This window comes from Condylura cristata, unplaced genomic scaffold (assembly GCF_000260355.1).
Source record: "Condylura cristata isolate star-nosed mole 26May11 unplaced genomic scaffold, ConCri1.0 scaffold00024, whole genome shotgun sequence".
In the NCBI taxonomy this organism is placed as follows: domain Eukaryota; kingdom Metazoa; phylum Chordata; class Mammalia; order Eulipotyphla; family Talpidae; genus Condylura; species Condylura cristata.
This window is the reverse complement of record NW_004567125.1, coordinates 33,751,214-33,762,379: the sequence shown is the minus strand read 5'-3', so window position 1 is coordinate 33,762,379 and position 11,166 is coordinate 33,751,214. Positions and strand designations below refer to the sequence as shown.

The following is an 11,166-nucleotide window of genomic DNA, read 5'->3' as shown; positions in this document are numbered from 1 at the left end:
GTCAGAGTGCTTTAAGATTTTATTTTCAAGTATAAAGGCTTTGTCACAGAAGGGGGCCAGAGTCACAGGCAGTAGGCAAGGGGTCTGGAAGCCCAGGTAGAGGTGGATCTTTGGGCCAGCTGGCTCCCAAGTGCCACAGGTCAGTCCTGTGGTGTCCTTCTCTGTGCCTGGGACCCTCTGCTGGATGCCAAGAGGCCGAGGTAGCTGTGAGAGGAGCTGGGTGTGGAACGGAAGGTGTGGGCTCACATAACCGCACAACACTGGCACGTCTTCTGCTTAGGGACACTCACCTCTTCACCCTCAGGAGAGGCAGATGGCTCAAGATGCCGGTCAGGTGCATAGGTGGGCACAGGATGGGCACTGGGCCCCTCTACCTGAAGCAGTGGCTGGCACTCAGGGGGCTGATCGGGAGCTGCGGTCTTTACCAGGAGGGGTGTGGTGTCCCCCAAGGGGCCCCGGCCCTCAGCCGGGGTTTGGAGCTTCATGGCTGTCTTCTCTGGGGAGGCTTCCAGTTCCTGGGGCTGTGATTCCTCCTCTGGCCCTGGCTCCTTCGTGGCCCTCAGGGCAACCCCTGCCTCACTCACCTCCTCTACCTGACTTTCTGTAGCTTCTCCTGACTCTCTCTGTTCTTCCACACTCAGACCTTCCTCTGAACTCGGACCCTGGGTATTCCCCGCCTCCAGTGCCTCGTCTCCTTTTTGCTCTGCCTGTAGTGTTTCCTGACTTCCTCTCACTGCCTTCCGTGATGCTTCTCCTTCTCTCACTGACACCAGTGGTTCTTGAGTTGCCTCTAACTCTTCTTCATCTCTTTTCGTCCCTACTAGCAATACCTCCTCACCTCCTTCTCCCTCTGACTCCAATGTTGCTTCCCCTCCTCTCTCTACCTTTAATGCCTCCTCACCGCCTTCTCCATCTACTTCCCGTGCCTCCTCACCTCCTCCTTCTACTTTCAATGCTTCCTCTCCTTCTCTCTCTGCCTTCAGGGCTTCCTCACCTCCTTCTCTTCCAACTTTTAATTCTTCCTCCTGCCCTTCCCTCTCTCCCTTCAGTGCTTCCCCTCCTCCTTTCTCTACTTTCAGTGATATCTCATCTCTTCTCTCCATCACTGGTGGTTTTTCAACCTCCTCGAGCCTTTTTTCCTCTTCTGTCTTCTCTGCTTCCAATGGCGCCTTGCCTCTTTCCCTGTCTGCCACTTCCTTTCTTTCTGTGGACAGTGTTTTCTCATTTCCTCTCCCCTCAGGCTGAAAAGATTCCTCACTTCCTTTCCTCTCTCCCACCAGTGACCTTTCCTCCCCTTCCCACTCGGTCCCTGCCTTTTTGTCATTTCCCTTTTCCCCAGATTGCTCTGCTCGACTCTTCTCCACCTCCCAGCTTTCTTCCACTCCTCTCTCCTCTGCCCCCAGAGGACTTTCATCTCCCTCCCTGCTTGTCACCCTCGGTCCTCCCACCCCCTCTACCTGCAGCTCTTCCCATTCCTCCGTGAGGGTCACTCTTTCCACCCAAATGAATGACCCCTCCACTGCTCCAGAGCCCCCTTGCCTGTCACCATCAGGGCTGCTCCTGGAGGCACCTTCCCCCTCATGAGAAGCTGCTCCCTCTATTCCCTCCTGGATCTTTGGTGAGCCGGTTGGCGCAGCTTCTGGGCCCCTGCCTGCCTCCCCTGTGGCCTCTGAGTTACCGTCGTCTGGGCCCCCGACTCCTTCCCAGATCACCTCCACAATCCCCCTGTCCTCTTTCACCCAGGCCGGAAGCTCTAGCTGATCAGCTTCCTGCCTTTCCCCGATGGCCTCTAGCACCATCTCCTCTACCTTCGCCTCCAGTTCTGGACCTGTGGCTTCTGTGGCACAGTCCTCTGTGGCTCTCAGCCCTTCCCACACAACTTTCACCATACCCCCTTCTCTTGTCTCCCCCACAACCCCCTTGAATTCTGCTACCCCCGGACTCAAAGGATTGCTCGGTTCTGGGCAGGGGCCATTGGCTTCTGAGGGAGGCCCTGCTGCTGCAGGGGCCAGTCTGACATCTGGTGGGACTTCTGCAATCTCAACTCTGGGCTCAGAAGTGGATGTGCCCACCAGTCCAGCTGGCAGGGAGGCTCGCTTGTTGAGATCAGTCTGGCCTGAGGAATTCAGAGGAGAGATGGGGTTACAGTGTGAGAAGGGAGTCCCAAATGCCCTTCTCTTCTCTCGCGACCCAAACACCCACCTGGAGGGTCTGTTTCCATGTTGAGCTGTGAGAGAGGACGGTGGCCCTACAGGGATGACAGAGTCAAGGTCAGGTGATGTCCCTACCCCAAGCCTTTCTCCATGCCAACATTCCCTCACCCCCACCCCAGCTGAAACACTGTAGCTCCCTGTTATCTTCAGAACCAAACCATCAGTCTTCCCCACCCATCTTATTTCCCTGTGCTCCTGAGGCTCACATGTTGTAGCTAACGTCATCAATATTGTGGCCACGCAAACAGTCCTCTACATTGGAGTTCTCTCTGCTGAGGTTCCGGTGGACAAGGGACACTTACGTTTTTGCTATTGAAACTTACATTCCAGTGGGCAGAGGTAGGTAATAAATAGAACCACAAAGAACTAAATAACATAATTATTCCCCTGTGAGGGAGAAAAAAGCAGGCTGAAAGTCTAGAGAGTGTCTGGGAGGTGATGAGGTGACTTCAAGGAGTTAAGTCTCAGCACAATGAGGCATCCATAGCCACTGCAGCAGGAGTTCGAGCCCCGGCCAGGGAGCTGATCCACATGGCTCGGCAGACCTCTCCTGACCCACCTGCGGCTCCCCTCAGCAGTGTACTTCATCCATCTGCCTCTTCTGCTCCCACTCTGTCTCTGGTGAATCCTATCACACACACCACTGCATCCCTCCCCCTGCACCTCTGGCCTGTACCCCAGTTCTTGTAATATAAATAAATAAATGTTAAAAGAAAGATGCAGGATGTAGTTCTAAGAGGAAGTGACACTGAACAGAGACATGATGGGTGAGAAGCACTGGCCTTTAATCAAGAGGTGGGGAGGGCATTCTAGGCAGCAGGGGCAGCAAGTGTAAAGGTCCTGGGGTGGCAGTGAGTGAGGCAGTTGAAGGAGGCAGAGTGTCACTGTGACTGAAGTCAAGGCAGGGAGAGGCAAGAGGAAGAAGACAGGGCTAGGAGGGAGAATCAAGGACAGCAATGCCGGCTACCAAGGCCAACCCCATAGACTGTCTCATAGTTCTTTGGACCCATTCTCCTCTTTCCAGTCTCCAGGTCCTCCTTTGCAGAGTATTTCCTCTTCCTAGAATTCTCTTTCCCCTCCTTTTCTAGTTCTTACTCAGATTGAGCACAGGTGTCACCACCTCCAGGAAGCCTTTCCTGAGTCCCTGATCTCACATGCTAGCAAGGAAATTCTGGTGTATTCCAAAAACCCAAGACGTGTTCCCCACACCAACTAACAGGGCCCCTTTTCCTCACGGTCCTGCAACAGCACTTGGGAGCTAAGGTAAGACTTCAGGGAGAGGAAGGGACTAGAAAATCCTCACAGTAGTCAGGCACAAATGTTGCTGAATCCTTGGACTTCAAGGAAATCCCAGAAAGCTACATTTTAATTTGGAGTGTTGGTTTTGTTCAGCATGTAGGTTAAATTTAAATAAAGGTATTACCTAAACCCAAAGAAACAAAAAACTAAGAAGCCCATGTGGATGCCCATATCACAGAGCATCTCCTATTTTTTTTTTTTTTTTAAGATATACTTTTTAAAAAGATGTATTTAGGCCCTCCCTGATGGTGCAGCAGGTTAGAGCACAGCACTGAGAATCTAAAGCCGCTTCCACATGAGTTCGATTCCCGCCGCCCCGGAGGTGACCACATGGTGTGGCAGACCTCTCCTGGCCCGCCCGCTGCTCCCCTCAGCAGTGTACTTTGTTGATCTGCCTGTTCTGCTCCCCACTCTGTCTCTGGTGAAGCCTCTCACCGCCCCTGAGCCTCTGATCTGTACCCCAGTTCTGTATGCACAAATAAATAAATAAATAAATCTTAAAAAAAAAAGATGTATTTATTTATGCATACAGAACTGGGGTGCAGGCCAGAGGTGGAGGGGGTGAGAGGATTCACCAGAGATAGCAGGGAGCAGAACAGGAGGAGTGACTGAAGTACACTGCTGAGGGGAGCAGGGGACAGGTCAGGAGAGGTGTGCCACGCCATATGGGTGACCTCCCTTCCCTGGGATTGAACTTGTGCTGCAGTGACTGTGGCTAGCTTGATAATGCTGTGTTGTACCACCAGGGAGGGGCCTCCTCCCACCCTACTTTTGAGGCTGAATTCCTGGACTGTTCCCCCCCTATAGCTATCCCCTACCCCCACATTCCTCATTAGGATCATCTTAATAACAGTGTATGCAAACTCCCAGGTTCTGGCTCCTAGGTCTAAGCTCCGTTCTTATCCATCTTATCCTCCCTTCCTCATACATCCTTGAGATGTACCCCGTTGTTGTGTGCTGCTGTTCTCATTTTAGCTATGGGGAAACTGAGGCTTGGGCTAGAAAAGTGACTTGTCCCAGATAACAGAGCAAAGAAGTAGCAGCAGCAGACCAAGTGGTTAAACTACATTTGGTGAGGTCCTACTTTGGCTCTGCTGGTCACACATCTCCCCGCTTTTACCCTCCTGGCTCCTCACCTGTTTTCGCCATATGGGCCTGCCTGGTTTGTGCAGAGCACCTGTGGATGCACTTTGCAACAGCTGTAGCTGGGACTGGAGTCTGGGTAGGAGAGAGGAGGGGCTGTGAGTTCCAAGTTCAATGGACCCCCACGCCAGTGTCAACTTGGCACCTCCCCAGAGCAGGCCCAGGGTCTTGGCCTTGCTAGGCTGGGGATAAAAGGACAGGCAGAGGCCCCACCCACTCACGTGAACAAGCTATCTTCTAGGTCCTGGATGCGAGCCTGAGCCTGGCCCTCAGGGGACTGGAGGTCCTGCGAGGTGGGGTCCTCCAGCTGCTCTGGCCCCTCAGCTGCTCCATCCATGAGCCAGCGCTCCCGGAGAGACTTCCTCTGGGCATGGGAGGGAGTCCCAGCTAAGCATGCAACTACCCCATTTCATGGAGGGCCCTCTCCTGACAACCTCCCAAACCACCCAAATGCAGTACACACTTCTCCGGCTGGAATATATGTCCTCATTGCTCCCCAACATGTTCAGGTGGGACAGAAGCCCCATTAGCAGCCCATAACTTTCCTAGGCTAGGGAAAAAACCCACCAGTCTCCCTACCCCTTTCCAGAATAGGACAGACAGATCCAGACATCGGTGAAATCCGTGTCCCACGAGCCCCTCCCAAAACAAAGAGTTCTGTCCCCTTGTGCTTCCCAAAGGTGGACCAAAAGCCCCCATCACCACCACCCACTCTGCCAAAATGGGCAAGATGTCCGTCCCCCAAATTAAAACCAGTGCCCCCCAAATTAGACGGAGGATCCGATGGTCCCTCAAGCCCACTCTGACAGGCACATCCGCTTGGTTGCCCAGGCTGGGCAGGCGCCCCTTCGGCCCCCAACCTTAAGTCGCTCCACGCGGAGTTTTTCCTCCTCCAGCTCCCGCCGCACCGCCCGGATCTCCTCCTGCAGCCGCCGCTTCTCCTGCGCACAGAACCCGGAGCTGCACGCGGTCGGGTGGGGCCGTCGCCTCCCTTTTATCCTCCTGGCCCCCACCTCCCGCGCTGGACTCCTGGGGCTCCCTCGGCTGCTAAGCGAGCAGAGGGAGGGGGCTCCCCCCCCCCCCGAAGCGCACAGCGGGAGGGGAAGAGCGGGGAGGGGGCTGCGGACGCGCTGACTCAGCAAAGGGAGTGGGGGTGCGGAGGGGGCGGGGCGGGCCGCGCCCAGGATGCTGCGGAGGCCTCGCCCAGCCTGATGGGGGTCTGTGGATATGAGGCGAAGGAAGCAGAGGACCTTGGAATGTGAATCCGCAGCGGGGTAGAGCTGTGGGTGTGGTGACAGTTAAGAGAGACAGGTTTCAGAGATGGGGGTCCAGATACAGGATCAAAGGGAGAAGACAAAAAAATGAAGGTGAAGTCATAGCAGTGGGATCTAGATATGGGGTCCAGAGAAATGGAGTGCAGAGATGGGGTGCAGACGATGGGTGCAGAGGTAGTGGTTCAGAGGTTGAGCTACACACATGGGGTCTTGGTGATGGGTCCAGAGAGGTGCGGATTCAGAGATAACTTGTCAGAGAGTTGAGGGCCTGCGAGATGCGGCCAGACACTGGGGTATTTGGCTGACCAAAGTTCAAGAATGGGACAGTGCGGCGGGGTGGGAGAATGGAGTGTGGGGTTCACAGCTCACTATTCTGGGGTTGGCGGTGACCACACAGAGGCACGGGGAGCAGAGCCGCCTGACCAAGCAGGCTGAGGTCAAGGCGCTGCTTTCCACCCGCATGACAGTACTAGGCCTGCTCGGAGGATGGGAGTGAGGTGGGAGAGAGGCTGTGGCTTCCCGGGTCGCGCCCCTTTGGGTCGCACTTACCGCGATGACCTCTAGCCTCTGCCGATAGAGGGAGCTCTCGGCCACAGGCCTGTGGGAAGAGGATAAGGAATTCCCGAGTCTCCTAGGGAGACTTAGCATAGTCACATTTCTTAGCACAGTGACATTTTACATGCGTTACTTGAAAGCCAACCAAAGCCCAATATCTTTCTCTGTTTTCCCTTGCACCTGGAAGGAGCCAGGATAGAAGGAGGTGGACACACGAGCACTGTCCGGTGAGCCCCACAGAGCAGAAACTATTAACAGCTTGAGCTCAAACCCTTCCTAAGCCTCACATCACCTCTCTGAGCCTTAGTTTTCTCATCTGTGGAATGTGCTGGGATAGCTTGACCTTGCAAAGGGGCACCCTTGCCAGGAAGTATCTGTGCAAGTAAAAGCTTAAGATAGAGTGCCCCAAAACGGCATAGTTTACACGAATAACTAATAGTTTTCATGATTAGCAACCTTTGTAATTAATTATAACTATCTCCCCCTTTGTCCTACAGAGACTCTCTAATTTTGCTTAGCCCTTAACTTGCTGTGTGTCTCTCTTCAACTTCACACACTCTCTGGGCCTGGGCTCCTACCCAAGATCCCTTACACACTGGTGGTGGGGGAAGGAAGGAGGGTTAAGAGAGTCTGGGAAGAGAAGTGACTGTTTCACTAGGACACAGGCCGTTGCTATGGTAATTCCAGAGTTGCTTCCTACACCTGCCAACCCCCACCCCTGGAGCAAGGGTCATTAGGCCCTGCAGCCTAGCCCTTGACTGGTCAGTGTTGGGAGGAAGGGGAAGAGAATTTACTGTGTAAAGTTTAACTTGAGATACTCCTACTGTTATTCTCCTTGAAGCCTTCAGGGCTGCCTAGGTGCCAGCTAGGCCCTCCAGGCAACTGGGGTCTGACTGGTACTGGAGGATTTTTAGGGACAGTAATTCCATCAAACTGTTACCACTGGCTTGCACTGAGCGCTTCACAGGCCAGTATCTAGAAAGACACATATATCTGCTGCTTGTCCTGACCCTGAGCCTCAGTAGGCCCTGGCTCAAGTTTATTAATTTGAACATTAACCCTTTTGGGTGAGCATTCATCTCATCGCACACACTCCAGTGGGGCCTCCCAGACCTTCCCTGGCTACACACACCACGAAGGCATAATATCGATCATGTATTTAGCACGTACTATATATAAATATAGTGCTCTAAGTGCCCTCCAGGGCTTCCGCTAGGCCACCACAAACCACCTCTGCCTCTCCCTGCCTGCCTTGATCTTAATTGTAGTTGATTCTGCTGAGTTGACATTCTGACTGAGAATAAAATCGGCCAACCATTAGCTAGCACACACCAATGTGCCAGACTGTTAAATACTTTATCTGTATTAACTCGTTTAATTCTCCCAACCCTCCTAGGAGGTAAGTAGTACTGTCCCCACTTCACAGATGGGGAAACAGGCTCAGAGAAGTGATGAAAATATATGTCTAAGTTCAATGCATCAGAATTAAAACTTGAAGTTCTCAGGTCTAAACAACAGAGGAAGGGTTTCCAGGTACTCCCATTTTGGCAACCCGAGATCAGGCTGGGAATCCTTGATTTCAGCTGGGGCATGGGGCTCAAGTCATGCTTTGCAGGGTATCCCAAAGGAAGTCTAGTTCCCCTGCTAATAGATTTGCCCCAGATGGAGGGTTAAAGTACCCCCCTCTCCGGCTCCACCCTGCAAGATGTAATCTTCCTGACTCTTCCTTGCTGGGGGGATCGAGTTCCCATTGCTAGGCAACCAGGTTTCTAGCTGGTGAATAATGCAATAGGAGGACCCAAAAGAGTGAGGAACCAAATTGGGGTCCCTACAATGAAGCCCCTCTTCCAGAACTCTTCACAAACCTCTGGGGCCTCTCTACCCACTTACTTTAAAAAGGCTTTTGCACTTCAAATATTAAAATACTTTGCAAACCACATTTGAAACTGTTTATCTCTAACTCTACAAGAACAACATTCCTGACAGTGACCTGTTGACACCGGGAACAGTTGGTGGCTGTTTCATGAAACTGATGATCATTTCAATTTTGCCATCAACTTTCCCAGTATGAAAGCTGTTAACTGTTTCTGTTGGTTTTTAAGCATTTCCTTCCACCCTGGACATGCAGAGGGTGATTCTAGGGGTAAGTAGAGACTCTGACTTTCTCTGCCCCCAGAAATCCCACCCTCAGGCTGGTCTTGGGGATTCCTCAGGGGGTCATAGCTCTCTGCCGACTCTCTAGGGAGAGGCACATTCGGGGTTGGCTGCAGGCCTCCCTCCAGTGCCCCTGGTTCCCTTGAAGAGGCCAGCTGGGGCTCTCAACCCTCCTGGAAAGCCCAGTGTGCCCCCAGGCCCTACCAGGCCCTCCCCACCAGCCCCCCCTGACCCTGGACACTTACATGGGTGTGGCTGGAGCCCACACCTGGCTCTCCAGGGCCATCTCTGCCCAAAAGCCCACGCTCTGGTCTCCGAGTTCAAGACCCACCACCCTCTTGCCTGAAGGTGCCCCAGAGGTGCCCCAAAGGCTGACTTTGCTGGTGGTGGGGGGAGGGGGTACTGCGGACAGCACCGGCAGAGCTGGTCCAGCTGGTTTGGGCTGGGTGTTGGGAGGCGCATGGGGAGAGGGGGGCTGGGGGCTGCAGGCAGTTCTGGGGAGGTACTATCAGCTGTCCTGATAAATTATTCACCAGCCACTGGCCTCTTTGCTGCACTGGACTGCCTCCTGGCTCTCAACTGTGAGGTGAGGTGTGATGGTGAGAGTAGAGAGTTGCTGACCCCTCCCAGACAACAGCACTTCTACTTGGCACTCCATATACCTCAAGTCCATTTGGCTATCTAAGGTCACCCACATTTGAGCATTGTTGCATCCTGCACATGTTGGATATTTTAGATATTCTACCCTCCCCTCTCAGGCCCTGGCTCTGGGAGACATATGTGGAAGGGGTTGATCCAGCTAGAGTATCCTGGTGACCAGGGCTGAGAATGTCAGGAGCCAGGAGGCCTGGCCTCTGGGTAACTGTGAGCAACTTGTCCCAAGTTTCAAGGCCTCAGTTCCCCCTTTTGTGAAAAGGGAGAGTTAGATCAAATAGCCTCTTTAGATTCAACCTTAGTGCCATGACAGGGGTGGGGTACTGAGGAAGGTCTAGCTAATTCCCCACCCAAATCTTACGGGTCTTTGTTCTAGGCAGGCCAGCACAACCTGCCTCAGATGACTGCAGGTGCAGTTTAACCACCTCAAGGGGTAGAGGTATCAACACCCACTTTCTAGGCTGGTTTCCTGAAGCCCCTATGACACTGGATTCTTGTGATTCCCATGTGAACCTCAGTGAGGCAGATCCTGGCCCTTAGCCCTCACTTTACAGGGGAAAGTCCAGCCGGGCTCCTCTCCATGAGGCAAAGGGATGTTCCACTTATGCCTCCCTCTTCTAGAGTCTGTTGGGGTACTTGGAACCTTGTAACAGGGTGGTCCCTAGGAAAGGGGGAAATTCCAGGTTCCCTGCCCCACCCAGAAGGAGGGTGGAGCTGAGCAGAGAAAAGTAGAGGAGAGAAGGAATCAGAGGAGAAGAAAAGAAGGAAGCAGGATGGAGAACAAGAAGGAGACCTGAGGAAGCCACATGGAGCAGCAAGCATGTGAGGAAGAAACCGGGCTTGTTTCCTGACCCTGGACTAGTTAAGGCAGATGTGGGTGAGATACCTGGAGGTGACTATGGCAGTGTTTATATTGATTTTGATTTTGCTCTTTTCCTCCCAGACTTGTCTGGCCATTTCTACCCTTTTCCATGGGTCCCAGACAGAAGATGCTTTAGGTTTGTGGTGGGCTTTCAGGCCTTGCTTTTGGCCAATCCCTTTTTGGTGGACTTTTGCCCACGAGGGGATGGGTAGCTTCAGGTGTTTCATTTAGACATTACATTCTTTGTCTTCTGTATTGTATACTCACTGTATTAAAGTCCCTTTTCATTAAAGTTTTGCGGATGGCAGAACCCACTTAGAGAAGGAAGTTTGGGGCATTAGGGGTGCCCCTCTCTCCCTGTCCTGTAACAACCTCACAGTTCCCTTCCCAAATGGTCCTAAAGCCACTGGTAGCCCTCTATAGCCTGCTTGAGGGCAGGCCATGCAGCCAAGGGATTCCTGGCTTTTCCCCACCCAGGGCAGTTCTTGGCAAAAGGCTAAGGAGTCAGGACTATGGCAGGGGGTCACTGCTAGAGCACACAAACATGGCTCTTTGCTATGTGCAATGTAGACCAAGTTAGGGGTGGGAGAGGAAAGGGAGCCAGACTGAGGGTGGGGGTTCCCCTGCTTCTCACATTTGAGTATAAAACTCCTAGTGATTCAAGAAGTTCTAAATTGAACCTGATATTTTAGGTCATTCTGAAGGTAATTTTGTCATGATAGCAAGAGAGAACATACTTTTAAATTAGTCTTAGTTGTGGTAAGATACACATAACAAAATTTACCATTAGTAGCTTCTAGTACATTCACAACGTTGTACAGCCATTACTACTCTCTAGCGCCAGAACACTCTTTTACCCCCAAAAGGCAAGTCTGTACCCAATAAAAATTCACTTCTAGAGCTCTGCCTGGTGGTGCAGGGAGTTAAAGCACAGCACTGCAGGCAGGTCACAGATGCTTCAGTGCAAGTTCAAGTTCGATACACAGCCCACAAGGTGTCCACATGGAGGCAG

General features: G+C 52.7%; 1 protein-coding gene across 1 annotated transcript; it reads right to left on the bottom strand.

Moving 5' to 3' along the window:
* Positions 1–12: 12 nt before the first annotated feature.
* PALM3 (paralemmin 3) lies at positions 13–8,924 on the bottom strand. Its single transcript, XM_012728941.1, has 7 exons — positions 8,884–8,924; positions 6,479–6,527; positions 5,516–5,935; positions 4,877–5,019; positions 4,649–4,730; positions 2,203–2,248; positions 13–2,116 (listed from the first exon to the last, which is right to left on the bottom strand). Exons 1-7 carry the CDS (start codon positions 8,922–8,924, stop codon positions 243–245), a joined length of 2,655 nt encoding a protein of 884 aa, XP_012584395.1. The 3' UTR covers positions 13–242.
* Between the last annotated feature and the right edge of the window lie 2,242 nt (positions 8,925–11,166).

Bases quoted from the DNA above. Each gene is read 5' to 3' on its own strand.
- PALM3 (XM_012728941.1), bottom strand. From the start codon at position 8,924: ATGGCCCTGGAGAGCCAGGTGTGGGCTCCAGCCACACCCAT. The intron at 5,936-6,478 runs GTAAGTGCGACC...CCACACCCACAG, and splicing joins AGAGGCTAGAGGTCATCGCG to CTCTACCCCGCTGCGGATTC. The intron at 5,020-5,515 runs GTTGGGGGCCGA...TCCCATGCCCAG, and splicing joins TCCGCGTGGAGCGACTTAAG to AGGAAGTCTCTCCGGGAGCG.